The sequence below is a fragment of the Ceratotherium simum genome, chromosome 14 (assembly GCF_057802395.1).
Source record: "Ceratotherium simum simum isolate JZ-2026a chromosome 14, ASM5780239v1, whole genome shotgun sequence".
In the NCBI taxonomy this organism is placed as follows: Eukaryota; Metazoa; Chordata; class Mammalia; order Perissodactyla; family Rhinocerotidae; genus Ceratotherium; species Ceratotherium simum.
Window position 1 is genome coordinate 64,629,219 of NC_141913.1, and position 22,149 is coordinate 64,651,367.

The 22,149-nt window shown below is 45.7% G+C and overlaps 1 protein-coding gene across 5 annotated transcripts; it reads left to right on the forward strand.

Moving 5' to 3' along the window:
- Positions 1–6,433: 6,433 nt before the first annotated feature.
- Positions 6,434–20,905, forward strand: LOC101400495 (uncharacterized). Of its 5 annotated transcripts, none has more exons than XM_087439389.1 (8): positions 6,434–6,604; positions 7,260–7,324; positions 11,260–11,392; positions 11,599–11,983; positions 12,902–13,073; positions 14,596–14,774; positions 16,225–16,321; positions 20,592–20,905. In XM_087439389.1, exons 3-8 carry the CDS (start codon positions 11,381–11,383, stop codon positions 20,746–20,748), a joined length of 1,002 nt encoding a protein of 333 aa, XP_087295515.1. In that variant the 5' UTR covers positions 6,434–6,604; positions 7,260–7,324; positions 11,260–11,380; the 3' UTR covers positions 20,749–20,905. The 5 variants fall into 5 exon arrangements, with proteins under 5 accessions (XP_087295515.1, XP_087295517.1, XP_087295514.1 ...); XM_087439388.1 differs by lacking the exon at positions 6,434–6,604 and adding an exon at positions 6,948–7,074; XM_087439390.1 differs by lacking the exon at positions 6,434–6,604 and adding an exon at positions 7,108–7,163.
- The last annotated feature ends 1,244 nt before the right edge of the window (positions 20,906–22,149 follow it).

Consider the following 22,149-nt stretch of genomic DNA (forward strand, 5'->3'; position numbering starts at 1 on the left):
GGGGGGGGGGGGGGCAGACCGGAGAGGACCACCGTGGGGGGGGGGGGTGCTAAAACAGAGAGGACACCGTGACCCCGGGGCAGAGGAGGGGCGGGGAGGTGGACAGAGGACCACCGTGACCCCGGGAGGCAGGAGTAAGGGCTGGACCGAGAGGAAGTCACCGCTGAGGAAGGGCTCGTCTTGTTCCCTCCCACACGAAGTCCTTAAAATTAATCATTTTGGCAGTCATGCTTTCCAAACAGTTGCTTTACTTGTCAAAAGCAGTTTTTAACGGAAGAGTACTCCAAGCTAAGGCATAAGACTCAAATGCCCCAAAATAATTTATTGAAACCAGTATTTTAAAACATTTTTTATCGTAAAATATATGTAAAAGTTACCCATTTAACCATACTTAAGCATATAGTTCAGTGGTATTAAGTACATTCACATGGTTGTGCAACCATCACTAATACCATCTCCAGGTACCTCTTTTTGTTAAAAAGCTTTGTTGAGATGTCATTTATGTAGTATAGGATTCACCCATTAAAGCGAGGTAGTTTTTCAGAGTTGTGGAATCAACACTACAATCTTAGAAAATTTTCATCACCCCCAAGAAATTCTGTATACATTAGCAGTTACCCCCATTTCCCTCCCACTCCTTCAGTCTCTGGCACCCACTAATCTGTTTTCTGTCTCTATAATTTGCCTATTCTAGACATTTCATATAGATGGAAACACATAGCATGTAACATTGTCTTTTGTGACTGACAACGTCATGTTCTCAAGGATGGTTCACATTGTAGTAGGCATCAGTACTTAGTTCCTTTATATTGCTGATTAATACTCCATTGCATGGATACACTGCGTCTTATTTATCCACCACTTGACATCTGCACTGTTTCGCTATTGTGAATAATGCTGCTTTGAACATTTGTATACAAGTTTTTGTATTGACTTAATTTTCATTTCTCTTGGTATATATGAGTGGAATGGCTGGATCATATGGTGAGTATGGTTAACATTTTGAGGAATTTCCAAACTGTTTTCAAAAGTGGCTGGACCATTTTATATTCCCAACAGCAATATGTGAGGGGTTTGATTTCTCTACGTCTTTGCCTACACTTGTTTTTTTATTATAGCATCCTGGTGGGCGTGAAGTGATGTCTTATTGTGCTTTTGACTTGCACTTCCCTAAGGATTAGTGATATACAGCATCTTTCCATGTACTTCTTTTTCATATACCTTCTTTTGCATGTGGATGTCCAGTTGTCCCAGCATCATTTATTGAAAGGATTATTCTTTCCCCATCAAATTGCCTTGGCAGCCTTTTGAAAATCAATTGACTTTAAAGTATGTATTTCTGTAGTTTCAATTCTATTCCATTGATCTGTATGTCTAGCCATTTGTCAGTACCACACTATCTTGATTAGTGTACCTTTGTAGTAAGTCTTAAAATCAGGAAGTGTGAGTCTTCTTTGTTCCTTTTCAAGATTGGTTTGGCTATTCTGGGTCCCTTGCATTTCCATATAAACTTTAGGATTAGCTTTTCAGTTTCTGCACAAAAGGCAGCTGAGATTTTGATAGGGATTGTGTTGAATCTGTATACCAATTTAGAGAGTACTGCCATCTTAACAATATTAAGTCTTCCAATCCATGGATATGGGATGTCTTTCCATTTATTTAAGTCTTCTTTAATTTCTGTGACTTTTACATTTCCCAGTGTTCACATCTTACACTTTTTTTTCTTTTTTTTTTGGCGAGGAAGATTAGCTCTGAGCTAACATCTGTTGCCAATCCTCCGTTTTTTTGTTGTTTGTTTTTGTTTGTTTTTTTTTTTTTTGCCGAGGAAGATTGGCCCCGGGCTAACATCCGTACCCATCTTCCTCTATGTTATATGTGGGACGCCTGCCACAGCATGGCTTGATAAGCAGTGTGCAGGTCTGCACCCAAGATCCGAGCCTGCGAACCCCGGGCCGCCAAAGTGCAGCATGCGAATTTAACCACTATGCCACCGGCCTGGCCCCTCATCTTGCACTTTTTTTTTTGTTAAATTTATTCCTAAGTATTTTATTCTTTTTGATGCTATTTAAATAGAATTATTTTAAATATATTCAGATTATTCATAAGTAGTGTATAGAAATACAATTGATTTTTGTATGCTAATCTTGCACTCTGCAACCTTGCTGAACTATTTATTACTTCAAATAGTAATAATTAGTGGATTCCTTTACATTTTCTATATACCAGATCATGTCATGTGCAGATAGAGACAGTTCTACTCCTTCCTTTCCAATCTGGATGTTTTTTATTTTTTCTTGCCTAACTGCCCTAGCTAAAAAAAAATCCTGTATAGTAACCCCCTCTATCCTCAGGGGATACATTCAAAGACCCCCATTGGATGCCTGAAACCACAGATAGTACTGAACTCTATCTATACTATGTTTTTTCCTATACATACATACCTAGGATAAAGTTTAATTTATACATTAGGCACAGTAAGAGATTAACAACAATAATAATAAAACAGAACAATTATACTGTAAAAAAAAGTTACTGTAGATCTTAGTAGCCTCAGCATATGATTTTTTTTATCTTTCATTAAGTCAAGAACTTGCACCTTTTCACCTAAAGGAAGCACTTTACAGCTTCATTTGGTATATCTGAATTATCAGCACCTCTACTCTTGCACTTTGGGGCCATTCTTAAGTAAAATAAGAGTGACTTGAATATAAGCACTGCAGTACCACGACAGTCAGTCTGATAACCAAGAGGGCTGCTAAGTGACAAGTAGTATATACAGCGTGGATCTGCTAGAGAAAGGGATGATTCATGTCCCAGACAGCATGGAGCAGGATGGTGTGAGTTTTCATCATGCTACTCAGAATGGCATGCAATTTAAAACTTATAAATTGTTTATTTCTGGAATTTTCCACTTACTATTTTTGGACTAAGGTTGACCTCGGGTAACTGAAACCTCAGAAAGCAAAACCATGGATAAGGCGGGACCACTGTACAATGTTGAAAACAAGTGGCACGAGCAGACATCTTGTCTTGTTCCTGATCTTAGGGGCAAAGCATTCAGACTTGCACTACTAAGTAATAGTGTTTGCTATGGGTTTTTCACAAATGCCCTCCATGAGGTTGAGGAAATTCTCTTCTATTCCTAGTTTATCATGAAAGGGTGTTGGGTTTTGTCAAATGCTTTTTCTACATCTATTGAGATCATCATGTGGGTTTTGTTTTCTGTTCTTTTAATATGGTGTACCACATTGATTTTTATATGATAAACCAACCTTGCATTCCTAGGATAAATCCTACTTGGTCCTGGCAATTTTTAAAAATATGTTGCTGGATTTTGTTTGCTAGTATTTTATTGAAGATTGTGTATTATTCATAAGACATATTGGTCTGTAGTTTTCTTGTGGTACCTTTGTCTGATCTGGGTAATAGTGGCTTCATAGAATGAGGTGAAAAACCACCAAAATAGCCAAAGGAAATTGATTATTTGGCCAAGCTCCCCATCCCTCCTTCCATTCCCTCAAAAAGTATCTGAACATCCAGAAAAGGGCAACAGACTAACTCACCTCTGGGTGAGTCAAACATCTTGAATTACATTTTATCTTTAGAAATTGAGTTCTTCATTAAAAAATATGACTAAACATAAGTATCAAATAACGCAGTCTGGAATTCTCAAGCAAGAGCAAGACAGATGTCTGGTGGGAGAAGGTGTCCCTATGTGGCCTCATTAGGAAAGGATACACATGTCCAGAGTGCCCATTCCTTCAGAACTGGCTTGAGTTAAGCTGAGGAAGAAAGCAATTTGACTGAACTAATTGTTACTAATGAAAAATGGAAAGCCTTGTAACTCTTCCAGAGCAATTTGCTCCACCCCCCCCCACCCCCCCCCCGGTGAGGAAGATTGGCCATGAGCTAACATCCGTTGCCAATCTTCCTCTTTTTGCTGAGGAAGAGTGGCCCTGAGCTAACATCTATGCCCATCTCCCTCTATTTTGTATATGGGATGCCGCCACAACATGACTTGATGAGTGGTGCGTTAGTCCGCACCCAGGATCCGAACCTGTGAACCCTGGGCTGCCAAAGTGGAGCATGTGAACTTAACCATTACGCCACCGGGCTGGCTCCCAGAATTTGCATTTTTAACAGAAAAAATGTTTTAAGTTAAATGTAGGATGATGTTAAAGTGAGACTTTCCTCTCAAATTTCAGCAGAGACCCCAAATTAAAAATAAATGTTAAAATGCCTACATCTTCCAAAGAAAGAAGCCAGAGCAGCTTTCTCCAGATCTTGCAGAGGAAAGAATAGTTTACACTCTTTGTCCATCACTCTTGAGGATATATAAGAGGAGGTGAGAAAATACTTTGGAGAAACTTGTGACGTCATTTCCTTGGAGGAAGTTGTAGAGTGATGTACATTCCCATTCTCATTCTCCTCCCTTTGGGGAAGAAAGGAGGTGTTTCCATCCCATCTCGAGCCAAGCAAAGGAGTTCCAAAAGAACCCCTCATTTGGGTGGGGCATGGTCAGGAGGGAAAGACCCTGTCACCCAGGACTGTAAGTCTACTTAGCTGCAGAAATCTCTATGTCCAGACCTGCTAAAGGCACCAGAGTTGAGCTCTTGGGAGAAACCCTCAAATTTACAGAGTATGTTCTCTTTGAAAGTGGCCAATGCTCAGCCTTATTTACACTAAGAGAAATGCAAATATCCACCTGCAGAAAAATAGATAAACTGAGGTGTACTCATTGACACTATATAGCTGTTAAGATGAGTGACTACACCTCCGTGTATAAACAGGGATGAAGCTCACATACTGAAAAGCTTAGAAAAAAGCAGGTCACCAAAAACTACATAAGGTATAATTCTATTAACGTAAAATGCAAAACTATGCCAAAGCAAACAATATATTGCTTAGGCAAATTTTATATCTGTGTCATAAAATTCAAGATAGGGGTTACCTCTGGAGCAGCAGGCAGTGGCACAAGGAACGCCAAAAGTACTGGTAATGGTGTATTTCTTAGGGTTGGTGGTGCATAACAGGGGCTCATTTTATTGCTATTTTTATAATGTACACGTCACAAATATTCTGTGCGCATTTAATTAAAAAGTTAAAGCCAGTTTTATCAAATTCTTATTTTTTCAATTATATTGACTTCCAACTGAACACAGCAGGGATTCTGGCAATTTGTGGATTCTCTTTGCTGGATTGAATTCGATAGAGCCCTCTCGGTAGGTAGTTGGTAGTAGGTAGTAATAAAACTTCAAATAATCTTTTGTGACTACGGGTAATATTCACTTCTTGCAAGGCAATGCTTGCTCAACAGATTTTTTATGGTCTTGAGACAGAAATAGTAAAACTCTATGTCTTCTTCCAGACACTTTCCAGAGTTGTTTTGGGAAGCTTCCCCCCCTTATTTGCATTTCATTCATTCTTTATTCAACAAACATATATTGAGCAGATGCCAGAGAGATATTAAGTGCTGGAAACAGCGATAAACGAGACTAAGTTCCTGCCTCGTGGAGTGCAGTCCAGCAGAAGGCCTGGCATTGCCCAGGAAATCACAGACATAACTTGGATTCGTGACGAAGCCCTTTGGGACTGAGCGGGGAGTTCAGGGGGACACACTTACTCTGAGGAGCTCAGGAAGGGCTTCCCTAAAGGTGTGATACTTGAGTGAGGACCTGCAAGACGACTGCGAACTAGGGGAAGGGCTGGGGTGCGGTCCAGGCAGCCCGGCAGAAGTCCAGGGCCTGAGGCTCGGCAGTGGGGCTACTGACAGAACACGTGCAGCCCAAGCGATGGGCGCACACAGGGTTTGCCGAGTGGGCAGGCCAGACCAGGCGCTCGGAGGCTGCGCTCAGGAGTGTGGTTTGACCACGTGAGCAAGGCCAGCTGCCGGGACGCCGGAAGCGGGGGATTAGCAGGTAGGATCCTGTAGATTTCAGGCTCCTCGCTGCGGCGTACGGAGGAGGGCGGCAGACGGAGCAGTCAAGGGAGCAGAGCCGGGACGAGGCGCGGGGTGATGCGAGCCGCTGGCTCCCCGAGTCTGCGGGAAAGGCAGGGCCGCGCGGAGGCCGGCACACCCGACGACGCTGTCCCGAAGAGGCCCGCGACCTCCTATCAAAAACACCAAGACCAGAGCCTTCCCGGGATAGCAGCGCTCTTGCCTGGGCAGGGACACACGAGTTCACGTTCAACCAGGAGAGAAGACAACAGTAACGGCGCGGGCGGTGCGGGACGACGCGGCGAGACTGAGCCCTCGGGCGACTCAGCGCAGGGCGGCGGCGCTCCCGGGAGAGGGCGGTCCCGCCGCGCGGAGACAGGCTCTTCGCCGCCGCCGCGGCCCCGCCCCCTCCACCCGCCAGCCCGCCGCCGCCACCTCACCCCGGGCGCGCGTCTGCGCGTCTGCGCGTCCTCACGCCCGTCACGCTGCGGCGGAGGCCAGCAACCTTCCCCGCCGCAAAGGCCTCACACACCGACGACCCCACTGCGGCCCAGGGCTTCCCGAACGTCCCGAAGGGGGCTGCACCTCAGGCCCCCTCACCGCCCCGTGTCGCCACCACCACCGCAACCAACCTCCTCCGGGCCGCCACATGCAAGCACGCTTCCGGTGCGCGCCGCCGCGACTTCCGCCGTCCGTGTCTGCCAGCAGGGCGTGAACGTGCGGGGTGTGGGCGGGGCCGATGGAGGCGGGGCGGGGCCGGCGGGGTGGGAGCGGAGGGCGGCGCCGGGGGCGGAGGGCGTGGTCTAGTCGGGGAGGGCTGGGCGGGGGCAGGGGCTGTGGCCGGCAGGGCGGAGGGTGTAGTCTAGTCGGGTTGGGGCGGGGTAGGGACGTGGCGGGTGGGGTGGGGTAGAGGGCGTGGCCGGCGGGGCAGAGAGAGTGGTCACGTCGGGTGGGGGCTGGGCGGGGCAGGAGCGTGCCCGGTGGGGCGGGACAGAGGGCGTGGCCGGCGGAATCAGGTGCTGGGTCGGCAGGCGCGAGGTCGCCGCGCTCTTTGACCCCGGCGTTCACTGTCAGGGACGTGCCCAAAAGGCTGCGGTCCACTAGAGCGTCCCTTAAATCTGGGGTCCTTTTAAAAGGTCAGTGTGCCCCTAACATGTTGCGGCGTGGGCTGGGCCGAGCTCTGCCGCGTGGGTGTGGCTGTGACCTCGGACCTCACCTGGGACAGGTGGGCCGTATTAGAATCCCAAGACTCGTCCAGACCTGCATTGCATGATCCTAAAGGATTTAACAAGGAAAAACCCAACGTCGGTATTATTTATAGGTGCCTCGTGCGAGAGAGGACTTAAGGCAGCTCCAGGGACTCTGCCTGAACCTAAACGTCTACCGGTATGTATTATTTTCCTAAGCTCGGGTTCCCAAGTCAGATTCTAGTTCATATTTTACACCCTTACGTGAATCTGGTTTTTTAGCTTGCCATTCTTTAATTTCAGCAAGCCCTGACAATCCATTTCTTAGGAGGGTAACCCCTGTTTTTGCTGAGATGCATTGTGATAGTACTGGTTTTAAATTATATTGGGTCTGTTGATAGCTGGTGACTGGAGAAACCTCACGTAAAAGTGCAAACAGGCCTTTGGACTCTGTCAGCCCTTTGGCATATCTTAATATTTGAGGTCCCCTTATCTAGTCATGTGCTGATTAGATCATTCTCTGTCAAATCTAGAATATCATGCTAAGGATGATAAGAAAGCAGAGTGGTAACCATGGCATCGCTTACCCCTCATTATGGAAAATTCTTTTTTTCCAGCCTGTTTTCTGAGCCTCCTTTGTGCAGAATCGGGGCCGGGGGTCTGTGTGGAGGGCAGAGAACAAACAACTTTGATTTTATACTCATGGACGGGCAGAGAACTGGTAGGTGGGACGAGAATAGACTTTGAAAGGTTTGGAGAAAGGAGAAGAGGACAGATTTGGCATGAAGGGAAGATAAAAGCCAGCTGGTGCTGGTTTGAAGCAAGTCTTGGCACATTGGGGAAGTAAGGATGATTTGGGGGTATTGGAGTCACCTGTCAAATATTAAGAGAGGAAGAGGCATGAGGAAATAGAATTTTAAGAAATTTTACTGTGTTTTATGAATCCAGTCCCCCTCTTTGGTGTAGTATTGTTCGTTTTTAAAGACTTGGGTAAATATCTAAATTGTTCAGGTTTAAACATTAGTAACTCCCATTCTTGAAAGCTTACAGCTGGTTCTCCAGGCTTTGCGTGTTGTGTCACCATCAGGGCCACCGTGCAAGGCTGTCTGTTACCCTCATTTTACGTTGGAGGAAAGTGAGTTTCAGAGAGAAGCACAGCCAAGCAGAGCCCAGCTCCTCATCTGCACTTCCTCCAGCTTTGTTCTCGTCTGTTGGTCCTGCCCTCACTCCATCTTTGTTGTTTCTCTTTCTCTGTGTCTCAAAAACTAAAACATGTTTTTAGTGGTTGCATTTGGTTTTTATGTTTCTCGTTTTTGCTTTTTAAATTAAAAATATGGGCCGGCCCCGTGGCTTAGCAGTTAAGCGTGCGCGCTCCACTGCTGGGGGCTTGGGTTCGGATCCCGGGCACACACTGCTTCTCCGGCCATGCTGAGGCCGCGTCCCACATACAGCAACTAGAAGGATGTGCAGCTATGACGTACAACTATGTACTGGGGCTTTGGGGGGAAAATAAATACATAAATAAAATCTTTAAATTAAAAATACATTCTTTATTCTGACCCCGCTGTCTTCTGCGAATTGAACTAGTTCTCTCTACAGTCGTGTGCCGCATAACAACGTTTTGGTCAGTGACGTTTTGGTCAGTGACGGACCACGTGTACGATGGTGGTCCCATAAGGTTAGCACCATATAGCTGTCAGGGAGCAAAAATTTTCTTCTACCCTTCTAAGTTCTTCTGCCTGGTCTAAGAATTAAATTGACATGAGACAGAATAACAGGGGAAAATCAAAAGTTTAATAACGTGTGTACCTCCTGTATACCTGGGAGAGACCCATAATTTGCCAAGATGGCAGGAGCCATCACCTTAAATACCATCTTCAGCTAAAGACAAAAGCTGATGTCGGGGTGAGGAGTCAGTTATGGGAGGTGACCAGGAAAAGCACAGTAAACAAGGGTAAGGTTGTTATTCAGATTTTAGTCCTTGCCTTCTCCATTGATGAAGAGAGTTCCTAGAGATTTAGAGTCATCCTCCTCTTACTGGTACACGTGGTTTCCCTTACAAATGTAAATGTCTCTTACAAAAGGGTGACTTCTACTTGGTTTTCAGAGCTTCTCCCATGTCTGCTGTTTCTTTAAAAAATAACCAGCCTAAAACAATTTTTATGCCAAAGAGACGTATTTGGGGTGGCAAATTCTGCTTCCCTACATAGCTTAGGTGTGTAGTAGCCTACACCATCTAGGTTTATGTAAGTACTCTGATGTTAGCACAATAAGAAAATTGCCTAACGACGCAGTTCTCAGAGCCCTCGTTGAGCGACTGAGCCTGTACTCGTGTAGCCCCCCCTCCTCCCGCCTCCATCCTTCACTGTACCCAGAGTCCCCAGCAGTCACAAGCGAGCACCCATTGCTTCAGGGTCAGCGGATCTGCGCGCCTCCCTCCGCACCTCTCTCTCCTGAGTACTGTATAAATGTCATCTGACTTTCCTTTGAACGAAGCCATTGGAAGTTCATTCTACTTTATTTTTCTTTCTGGGTCTCAATTTTACAGGGACTTTAAAAAAAGAATATCCTGAATTTAGAGCCTTGGGTTTGTTGAAGGCAATTTCAACAAAAGTAATATTCTTTTCTTTTTTAAATTAAGCAATCATTTTATAAGAAGAAAATAACTAATTTTTAATCTATTTTAACAGTTCAAATTGAATAACATGAGGAAAATGCACATGGCAGTTAGAAGATGTACATATCTGAGCTATCACTCTGTTAGCCAAAAACACAGCTGTAAAATTTTTGATTTTTCCAAATTTCTTTTGAGTTGGACAAAATGCAGGTGCCTAATAACACACCTACTTGGTTGAGTGTTCCTTCGTTGTCAGAATGTTCCCAGCCTCCCCGTCATGTTAATACTGTCCATTCAAGGACACCTGCCAGAGGCATGTCCACTTAGCTCTGTCTATGCAGAAATTAGGGGAAGAGAGGGAAATGTGCTCTTAGGGTGCAGCTCGAAATCACTCCCTGTTATTAGTACTCCAGGTTCACCAAGAACTCAGGAAGGCTGGGAGACCTCGGCCCAGCCACAGAGCTGTGCCCGAGCCAAAGTCCACCCCTCTGAGCACAGGGCTGAGCACCAGCAGCAAAGAGTCCTTCTGCTCCTTCTCAGGAAGCTGTTGATGGGGTCTGACTTCCTGTGTCATGCTCCTTTGCTGGACCCCTGGCCTGTGATTGCTGATGGTCCAAGCCTGGTGTGTGTGAAGAGAGATGGAGAAAGGAGTAAGCTCCTGAATCCGCCCGGCGCTCCCATCACTATCCCTGCATCTCTCCTGACCGGGAATCTTACTCCCATGTGGCATTTGGAGCAGCCACGAGTCACCTGGAGAATCTTGGGTCTTTTCCACGCACAACCACTGACAATAATGGGGTGATGGGCGTGTACCACCACTCCATAACCAGTGTTAGGAAAGTCAAAGATAGAGCAGTCAGGAATTGAGCCTCCTCTCTGTGAAAATAAACTAAATCTTCTTATCTTGAATAAAGCGCTCTCAGTCTTTTACTCAAAGTCCAAAAAGTAAACACAAGTATTTTTTAACCAATTACACTCTGAGCTTTAAAAAACTTTTAAACATTTTTAGCTAAGTTTGACCCAAAAATAAAATGTATTCATTAGCCTCAACTATTGAAAAGCAACAGGTTTTCTTTTTGGAGGAAAGTTATAAAATGTTTAAAATATCTTATTTTTAATTAGGAACAAGGAACATAAAACTTTAATTCATTTGACAGATAATAACAAATATCTTTTACTTAGTAAAAAATGGTCAGTTTTATTAGTTATTTATTGCTGCGTAGCAAATTATCCTAAATTTTAGCTGGAAACAACAAACATCTGTTATCTCCCAGGTCTTAGGGTTAGGAGGACATGAGTGGCTACTTGGGTGTCTCTGGCTCAGGCTGTCTCACAAAATGTTCATCAAGGTGTCGGCCAGGGTTGCTTTCTCCAGGCTCACCGGGCGTTGGCTTCCAGGCTCGCTCGCCTGGGCCTCTGCACCGGGCCACCTCCAGCAGGGCCCTGGCTTCCTCCAGGAGAGTGGGGCAGAGAGCAAGTGAGAGCAGTGACCTCCCATCACTTCTGCCATGTTTCAGGTCACTAGAAGTGCACTCCAGGATTGAGGTCACCCAAAGGTGGGATTACCGGGAGGGGGTCATTGGAGGCTGGCTCGCAGGCTGCCACCACACAGGCTGCCAGCACAGCTGAAGAGCAGAAATGAAGCCCCAGGTAAGACAGAGAGGAGAGTGGGTGTGATGGAGACATTGGTTCCTTCAGGGCTCTGGGTCTATTGCCTTTCAGGTTTTGTAGGAGTTTATCCAGGAAATAAAATGAATTCCTCTCTTGTTGTAATGTAGAAAACCTGAAGAGCATGCGAGTTGTGCTCTCAAGGACTCTCCTCTGTGACATCAGAAATCATGTTTGTCTTTCTGCAGGCCATGGGAGATCAGGACCTACCTGGAGTTCTGGTGTCCGGATTTGAAGGGCCATATTGTATATGTGAGGATCATGTTGGAGATCTGCAGAAACACTTTAATCTCATTACCATGCAAGAATTTTTAGAAAATAAAATACAATTTGGCCCAAGGATCCAAGCTGTATATATCTGGGGTGGAAAGCCAGCTATTAACCAGGAGCTCCTGCAGAGCCTGCCCTCCTTGAAGATTATTGCCAGTTCAGGAGCAGGTCTAGACCACCTTGACCTGAAGCTCATTGCCAGCTTTGGTGTGAAGGTGGCCAACACACCACACGCTGTTTCCAACCCCACGGCAGACCTGGGGATGGCCTTACTGCTGGCGGCTGCTCGGAGAGTAGTGGAAGGTAAGCAGCCATTGGAGACGCTGGTTTTCCAGAGAGATCAGATGACAGGTATTTAATAACACGCATGATAAAATAATTTTGCCTTCAAACCCCAAGTCTTTTCCTGGCCCTGATTTCTTCACACCGCATCCAGGACTTCATTGCACTTGGGAACTGGAGCTGCTCTTGGTCATTTGCAGCCTACTTCGTGCCCAAGCCTGGCACCCCAGGCACATGTGGTCCCACAGTCTGTCTTAAGGCAGCCATGTTCTCCCCCACCGAATTCCACCCACTCATGGAACAGGTGGTAAATGTGTGCTGTGAAGTAACTTCAGCACCACTTTAGAAAAGCCCTTGGGGTCATTCGTTGGCCGGTCAGCATGCTACCCTGGGGTGTAGGCCTACAAGTGAGTAGGTAGACTCCTATACACTGGACATCTCAGGGGGCGTCTCCAGGAAAGGCAGTGTAGCAATTCAACACTCGGCCCACCCTCCTGACAGAGCTTCAGTGTGAAGGGGCTTGAGGAAAGAGTAGCAAGAAACAGGCTCTTTGTGTTTCTGGCTCCTGGTTCACACACATACACACATATATACACAGATGGTCACAAGCACACACACAGATGGTCACACATGCACACATGCCAAAACCAACAAATTTTAACCAGAAATCTTTCCTCAGTGTGAAAGAAATTGCTATTTTAAAGCATTCTATCAGGAGGCTGGTAGGCTGGTTTTGTTATGAGGAAACTGCCGTGTGCTCCTTTCATTCATCCCTTGCAGGAACGTTTGTTTGCTGTCAGGTCGAGATGCATGAGTGCCCATGGTCCACTGCAGGCATCCTGGCATCTCGTCACTTGGTCAAAAGGTCCCAGTGAGGCTTGTGGGATTTCTGTGTGTGATGCCGTCCCCACTGCCCTCTCTGCACCTTGTATGTTTTAGGTTATCAGTTGGCTATTTCACCAGATACAGAGAACTTTTATATAAACTTTATGGGTCAAGAAGTGACGGGAGCCACTCTGGGAATCATCGGCATGGGCAGCATTGGCTATAAGATTGCTCAGAGGGCCAAAGCATTTGAAATGAAGATTCTGTATCACAATCGGAAATGCAGGTAAAATTCAGAAAATGGACTTGAAATTAACTGAGTGGAACTTATACTATCACTTCCTTAAATAGGGCTTGGATATATTATCCCTCCATTTTTCATAAGACTCCCCTACTCTTTTTCTCCAAAAGTAGGATTCATGGTCAAGAAAGAGATCGTAGTATTTTTATGATTACCTGAGAATGTGACTTCTTTTTATTGAAAAAATTTCAACAGAAAGAAAAGAGATTTTAACTCACAGTTGTGTTCTTTTTTTATTTCTAAAGTGATTTTTTTGATCATGGGATATGCTATCCACACCCACTGAGCAATTTGGCTTCTTTAGTACTGAGGTATATGCTCATGGACTCAGTTATTCCATCTGAAACCCACTTCCTTTCACATGCAATTCCTCTGTCCACCACTAGCAGCATTCAGCCCAACACGCAGTCCTGTTGATTCTGTCTCTAGAACAACCCTCCAACCTGCCTGTTCTCTCTCTCTTCATCAATGCCACCAGGCTCAGGCCACATCCTTTCTCACCTGAAACACACATCCTCCTAAGGGGCTGCTCACGTCCACTCTTGAACTTCCAGCCCCCTCTGCAAACCAGCCAGATGATGGCCATTGTTCACCCATTTAGTGACTTCTCATTGCACATGGAGTAGATTTCTGGCCGATGAGAAATTCATGGAGGCATGGTGAGCCGGGAGATTTTGTATCAGAACTGTTCTCCGTTTTCAGTCACTGTATTTGCACAGTGGACAGTGGAGAGACAGGTAGGTGTCAACTTTCAGTGCAATGAGAGGGCAAACACAGAGGCCAGGGCTCTTCCAGGACAGGGTTTGTGATGTGGGCAGGGTGTTCAGGAGGGAGCCGGGTGTGCTGGCCATTCCGTTCATTTTTCTTCCATGCCATCCCCCAGCAGAGACACGTATTAGGAGAGAGTGTATAATTTTGTATTCCATGTTTGTATGGCAGTTGTGGCCACCAGGAATGCTGTGACCTCCTGGAGCTTGGAATTTCTGTTGAATAATCAGCTGTCTGGGGTGGCCAGAGCAGGAGTTAAGATTGGACCAAAAACAAAACACAAAATCCTGCCTGCATCACACCCTTGGATCCTTGCTTTCTGTTCAACAGACAACACTCCCAGGCTCTCTCCTGGTTGTTTTTGTGGAAACTTGGCTGTGTTTGCCCACATTCGGCAATGCCCTGATGCCATTGAAAGTGTGTCTGACACACGATTGGGCTTGTATCAGGCTTTGGGGGCTCAAAGACGAGTGAGAGGAGGCTCCTGGCCTCAAGGAGCTCCCAGTCTGTCCGGACACCCTACAGACACCGAGGGCTCACCTCAGAACCCAGAGGTGCCCACGGGGTTTCCATGGGTGAGTCCTGGCCACAGGGTCCAGCGGCCTCCTGGACCCACGTGGGGGTCTGGCCCAGGGAGGGACAGACCGAGTCCCTGGCTCCCCTCAGAAACTCCTTCCTGGGGCAACTTGGTGAATTTCTGACTAGAGAATGTGATTTTTCTTCCTTGTTCCCTTCATAGGAAATTGGAGGAGGAGGAAGCTGTTGGGGCCACTTACTGTGAGAGGCTGGATGACCTGCTTCAGCGATCGGACTTCGTGATGTTGGCTGTGAGCCTGACGCCCCAGACCCAGAGGCTGATAGGGAGGAGGGAGCTGAGGCTGATGAAGCCCACCGCGATTCTCGTCAACATTGGCAGAGGTACCTGCTCCACTGTCTGTGTGTGGGCTGGCATGGCTGGAAAGTCACGCGGGAGAAACCCCCTGGCTGTTCTCTCGGCACGTCTAGTCAACCTTTTCCTGAATGGCTGCATAGTCTGAAAAATCCACTTAGACATGTGGGGTGGTGAGTTAAAGAGATTTTACTTTCTGTTTAGAAATATTTCTGATGTTTGTCTTCATATCATTTTGAACCTCAAATTAGTAGCAAAAAGAATGAGAATGCTACAATATGGGGGTTTTCAAATCCAAGTTTGGGCATCTAATTGGGGTAGGGGCATCACAGTTTGCTCTCCTAGATGTAATTAAGCAAAATTTACGGGGATGAGTTTTCTGAGCCTTTACTTTAAAAATAACTTAATGTTAGTTTGGTTGACATTTACGTGGTGCTTTACGTGTTTGTGTACAGGAGGTAGTGGTGGGTTGGTGTGGGATTTATAGAGAGACAGAGTGCTCTGGACACTGGCGAGGGACAGCACACGTGAGGATCAGTGCTGACGTCAGATGTCCAGATGGCTCACCTTTGCGGGGTTGGGGGCCAGAGTTGTGAGACCCGGCATTGCCAACAGCCACACCTGTCTCTCATCTGTAAAACAAGAGAAACAGTGCTTGTCACAAAACCTCACAGGGTAGAGCTAGTACGCTTGAGTGTCCTCTGAAAATTCAGACCCTCCAGATGAGCAGGAAGGACAGTGCATTATGTTCTTTCAGTAATGTCAGAGGCTGGTGAACATGGCCAAGATTCTGGGAAAACAAACGCCCAGGAAGGACTGGGACGAGGCTTCTCTACCAGTGGCACACACAAGCCAGGGGTGCTCTGGGTCCTGGCTTGTGGGGCAGTCACTCACACCTGGTCAGCGGAAAGGAGGCGCCCTCGTTGTGGGCTCCTTGCAGGTCTCTGCTGGAAGGAAAGGGTTTTCTCTCAGCTTCTGCTGCTCAGCATGCCCTGCTAATTTGTATTTGAAATGAGACTTACGGATCGTATCTGTGATTGTTCAGTTTTTTAATGTGTATATAAAACTCTGGGGCTCAGCTCGAACCCTGCAGTGGTTTTAGGAGGTGGTATGAAGTGAGACCTGTCCAGGCTCAGGGTCAGACAAGCCTGGGCTCAGATCCAGGTCAGTGTGTTAGCAGCTGTGTGACCTTGGGTGAGTTTATAACGTAGGAGCCTCGGTTTCCTCTTCTGTAAAATGAGTATTGGCTTTGCTGGGTTATTGGGGGACTCAGTGAGACAGCGTCTGTGAGGGGCTTATTGCACTGCCTGGCACACATCAGGCTCACAGCCTGTGATGATGAATAGGCAGAATGGAGTTCTCTCTGTCAGACTTTTGACAAAACCAGGATGTGTTTGGAACAGCAGCTTGTGTGACCAAAGCACCTTTCCTGCTTCCTGCCTAACCGGTGACTGCAGAGGAATTGTCTTGTCAACTCAGGTCTGTTAGTTGATCAAGATGCCCTGGTGGAAGCTCTTCAGACCGGGGTTATTAAAGCGGCAGCGCTGGATGTGACGTACCCAGAGCCCCTGCCCAGGTAATAAAGCCAGACAGAATCTACAGTTCTCTCAATACAGGTGGGGCAGTCCTCAGACAATTGCTGCTTTTGGCTTTTCCAGCCATATTGAGTCACAGAACTGTAGGGTCTTGGTCTTGGAGGGGCCTGAGCAGGCCTCTGGTGACCTGTCCAGGTCTGTGGACAATCAGGCCTCTGCATCAGCACCTCCATGGACGGAGCTCCGGGCACTTGGGCAGCAGACCTATACATGGAGACTGCACAGAATAGTCTTCCTCATGTTGAGCCAAAATAGTGCCCCCTGACCTGTTGGCCCTGGTTTGCCCTCTGGAGCATCAGAGGATAACTTGGATCATTTTCCTCTTTTACAAACCTTCATGTATTTTAAGACAATCTCTACGTTTCATCTTAGTCTTTTTTTTTTTTGAGGCTAAATATCTCCATATCCTTAAATTGTAGCCTAAATGATGGCATTTCCAGACAGCTTGTCATTATTATTGTCTTCCAGCACTTGAGTTTTTAAGGTCCTTTGAAAATGTCCTCTCAAGAATTGAACACAATATTCATGCTGTGGCCTGACCGCTGTAGGAGATGACACAAAGCTTGCGTTTGTGGCACGTGTTTCCTGTAAGCCTCATTGCACCCTTAGCTCAATGAGTTTTAGTCAGCTAAGATTGAAATTGTTATTCCCTTTATTATTATTATTATTATTATTATTATTATTATTAATTTTGGTGAGGGAGATTGGTCTTGAGCTTCTGCTGCCGATCTTCCTCTTTTTGCTTGAGGAAGATTAGCCCTGAGATAACATCCATGCCAATCTTCCTCTACCTTGTATATGGGACGCCGCCACAGCATGGCTTGATGAGTGGTATGTAGGTCTGTGCCTGGTATCCGAACCCACAAACCCCGGGCCGCCGAAGCGGAGCATGCAAACTTAACCATTACCCCACTGGGCCGGCCCCTCCCTTAATTATTTTAAGTACCTGTGTGGAATTTTACATTTATTTCCATTTAATTTCATTTGCTTATGTGTTTTGACCCAGTGATCCAGCCTGTTAGGACTAGAGTCTTGATTCTGTCATTTATTTTGAATCTTGGTGCTGTCATTCATTAAACTAGCTATTCCTAGCTTTGATTCCTCCAGCTTTGATTTCTATCCCATAAGCAAATCACTGTCAGCTGAATGTTTGACATTACAACCAAATTTAATATCTAAAATCATCAAGATTGACCATAGAACTTACAGACATTTCTGAGAAGAACAACAATTTATTTAGAATAGAGTTTCTGAAAATGTGATCTGGAGATCCTTTCAGAAGGTCCGTGAAATCAAAACTATTTTCATGATAATGTCAGATGTTATTTACCTTTCCACTCATGTTTTCTCACAAGTGTACAGTGGAGTTTTCCATAATCAATGACATGTGATTATATCATCACTGTGACAGCTAATGAAATGTGTGCTTCTGTATTATATGTATTAAATTTTTTTCTCAGTTTTAATTTCTAATACAGTAACTGTTGATAGATATAACCCACATAAACAAATATTCTTTGGGGTTCTCAATTTTTAAGAGTGTAAAGAGGTCCTGAGACTAAATGTTTGAGAACCACTAATCTAGAACCAAAAATAATTTTAATATAAATTAAGAAACATGAGCATTTTAGACAGTTTTCAATTTACTCAGAAACCTAGAAGTCATGTGATCATCCTTGTTGCCTATTCTGCTAAAATGAGCTTTTTATTAGATTCACTAACAAGCCAAAGGGCAAATACCAGAGTTATATCCCAAAGTTTATTTTATCCTAATAGGTGGTGCACTCCCAGTGTCCCATGTGAAATTATTTTTGTGGTCAAGAGATTTAGCAAGTATTTTATTAATAACTCAATCTTTAGGTATTCATATTAATTTCTAACCTGTATATTATCTTTATCAGATGTTTGAGTTTTCATCTTGATTTTTTGGGAAGACATTTTGTTGATTCTTACTGTGAAAAAAAATAATTTAAAAAGTAGGAAATTTGGAGCTATTTAGTCATACTACATAAGTATTCTTTGCTTTACAAAAGGATTTACTACAAGATTATTTTAAAAAGAAAAAATTCATTTGCCAATAGTGCTAGGAGTCCGCAAGATCACCTTCAGGCTTAATGATTTGCTAGAAAGACTCACAGAACTCAGAAAAGCTTTTATACTCACAGCTACAGTTTATTACAGTGAAAGGATACAGATTAAAATCAGCAAAGGCAAAAAATGCTTAGGGTGGAGTCCAGGAGAAGCCAAGCACACGTTTTCAGTTGTCCTCTCCCAGTAGATTGTATGGATAGTACTTACTACTTCCAGCAATGATGTGTGACATCACACGTGGAGGATTTCTAACCACCCAAGCCTTGGTTTCAAGAGGTCAGTCATGTAGGCATGGAGGGCCCACAAGTCTGACATTAGCTACTTAGTCTCTAGCCCCTTCAGAGGTCAAACTGATACTGAGTGGCCCAGGGCCCCAGGCGAACAAAAACAGGCATTCACTACAAAGCACATTGTTAGCATAAACTATCTAGCTTTGCCCAGACACCAATTATAAGGAAACACTCTTATCAGGATATCAATATATCTCAAGGGGTCAGAGATTATCTCCCAGAGGCCGGTCAAGGGCCAGTCCTGTCTTTGGAATGTGCAGGATTTGAGCACTCCAAGCTTGCCTGCTGAGTTAATCCTATACTACACAGGCCATCCTCTCCTCCCCCCCCCCCCCCCCCCGCCCTTGGTCTATGCTGTCTTACAGCAAAACGATATTTATTGGAGCATCTACATTTGTTATAATATTTATATGACAGATACAGCAATAGTATCAGTATGACTATGCCTAACATTTGGAGGAGCCAATATGGGGCAGGGATAGATTTAAAGAAACAACTAACCCATCCTATAAAGCCATTGCATACGTTTTTGTATTTTTGTACTAGTTTGATTACTTGTTTCCCCCTTCATCTACCACTCTTTGTACCTTATGATGAACTTGTGCAGCACGATATAGTATATAAATGAGCTGATATTTAGCTAAATCCAGTTTTTCCTCAGGCCAGTCATTTCTCATTGGTATTAGACCTTGAGGAAGCTTTAACTCAATCTCCCAATACCCAATCTCCCAATCATCAATATCAGTATTTTCATATGACTTATTTACATGAGGTAGCTAAATCTTACCAACAGTGCCAGTGTTACACCATCTGGTACGATTCAGTTTCATTACATAACAAATCAATGACAATTACAGAGGTATTTGCTATGGCTTCTCAACAGAATTGGCTCTTGCCTATACACCAGTTATTTTTACGGACAGGTATTGCTACAGTTGGTCATGATTCAGTTATTTCTGAGTTCCAAGTCAGTTGGCACAAAGCCAGTCACCCTGCCTCAGTTCATAGCCTCGACTGAGACTGGTTTCAAATATGTGCTGTTATATAGTAGGGCCCACCTCCTTCCTATGAGGAGGATGTGAGTGTTTTTCAGAATAGTTCCTATCCCTGCTAACCATACTATAGGATATGTCTTACTTTGATCAATCCTGGGGGCGAGGGCAGTCATAGTGCATTGATATAAATTACAAGTGCCCCCAGAAAACTTCCATAGGTTTGGGGGTCCATAAGATTCCTAAAAGTGTGCTCCTTGAGCCTTGGTAGCTAGGAAGGAGTGTCATTGCCATATGGCTACTTTGGCCTCTGTCTGTATTAAAGTGGTCAAGAGGCCCTCTTGGGTCAGGTTACAGCCCTTTCCCAATGCAGTGTTTTACCATTATCCATCATTACCTTTGAGTCTACCTGACCCACTTCACTAAAACCTTATTATCTTTCCAGGCTGACTCCCATCATTTGCTTTCTTCCTGGAAGAGAACTCCTTCCAATCTGCTAATTCTAGTTAATAAATATTTTCCCTCTGAATGTCACTCCTCATTAAAGGCGCATTCAGTTTGTCCCATGATGCCTAGACCAGCACCTATTTCCCCTAAAGCCCTTTTCTGTCTTCTGGGCCAGTGTTGTTCAATCCACCATGCATGTTGTGCCATTGTGTACTAATGGCCTGGGTGCAGTTAAGATACGTATTTTGCACCCAAAAATGTTGGGTCCCCCATACTAGGGTTAGATGAATGGTGGTCATACCTAGGGGTAGAGTATGCCATAAGGCCTCTCATAGCCTTGCCTATCAGAAGGTGGGGATATGAAACCAGAATATGAAGTTAAAGAGACCAAACAACTCTGAATAGTCTTCTTCAATTAATCTGTATTTCAGAGATCATCCTTTGTTGAAGTTAAAGAACATCATTCTGACACCTCACATCGGAAGTGCAACTCATCAAGCCAGAAGACAGATGATGGAAAGTTCAGTTGAAAGCATCCTGGCTTCTCTCAATGGCCTTCCCATTCCTAATGAAGTGCTACTTAAATGATTTATGTGGGCTGAGAATTCAGTGGGATAAAAACATGGCAGATTAAATGTGAAAAAAAATTCTTATTTTATGTACTTTATGTTACAGTCCATTATATAGATTGGCTTAATATTATTTTGGCTGAAAAACTTTAGTAATAATAGTTATCATTTGTTGAGATCTTGGTAAGTGCTTTACTTCCATTCTCACTTCATCCCCAAAGCATCTCATTGAGGGAAGTTCTATTGTTAGCATTCATAATGAAACTGAGCACAGAGAATTACTTGTCTAAAGTCCCACAGCCTGCAGATATTTGAATTTGGATTAAAACTCTGGGCTAGGTCTGTGGATTTCCTAGTGGGCTATGTTGCTTTCCATCCTGTTAAATTCTGCTAGCTTCTTGGATTGTATAGCTTGCTTTCATTTCTTTCAACCATTTAAAAAATGATTATCGAGCATCTTCTATGTGCCAAGTCCTGTTCTAAGTGCTGGGACTGCGGGAAACAAAGTCCCCGCTGTCCGGTGATTACTCACTAGTGGGGAGCAGACCAAACAGTTCCGGTCTCTGTGAGAGCCAGTGACGAGCGTGTGTGGGGGACGGACAGGTGAGGAGAGTGCTGGACGCAGGGTCCGCTGTAGAGATGACGATGACAGTAGGTTTGGATGAGTACGCCTCCTTTCTGGAGTGGTTTTGAATGTGTGGTCCTTCTCCAGGAACACTGGTGAGGAGGCATTACAGGAAGAAAAGGTTCTGGCGTGAGCAAAGGAATCGGCAGTGTAGCCAGGAAGAAACTTGAGTCCTTAGTAGTTGTATAGGCAGCAGGGGCTCTACTCCAGCCTCCCCACCCCCGCAATGCATTTAGCCACCCAGCGAAGAGCTCATCTCCCTGCTTTCTTCATTTGCTACTTTGTGGCAGGGGAGTTGCAAGGCACCCGTCTGTTAGCTTCCTGCGTTTGCATAAACTGTGTTCCTCATTCTGCGCTCAGGGCAGGCAGGCAGTTTGTAGGGTTCACCACCAGCGAGTTCCAACCTTGCCACTCGGCGGCCGCTAGCCGAGCCCTGCCACGCGTGGGAAAGCGGCGCGGCCGGCCCCGCCCACGCTGCATTCGGCCCCGCCCGGCCCACAGGCGCCCGCCCACCCCGCACTCGGCCCCGCCCAGTCCGTCCCCGCCCTGCGTCCTGCCCACAGGTCGCCAGCCCGCCCCGCCGCTTCACGCCTCGCCAACCCATTCTCTAGACCCTGCCCCTCCCTGCCGCACCGCCCAGTTTACCCGCGTCGCTCCACCACGCTCCGCACGCACGTCGCCCCACCCCACACCGCCCCGCCCCACGGCGCTCCGCACGCACGCCGCCCCGCCCCACCGCGTCCCTCACGCACGCCGCCCCGCCCCACATCGCCCCGCACGCACGGCGCCCCGCCC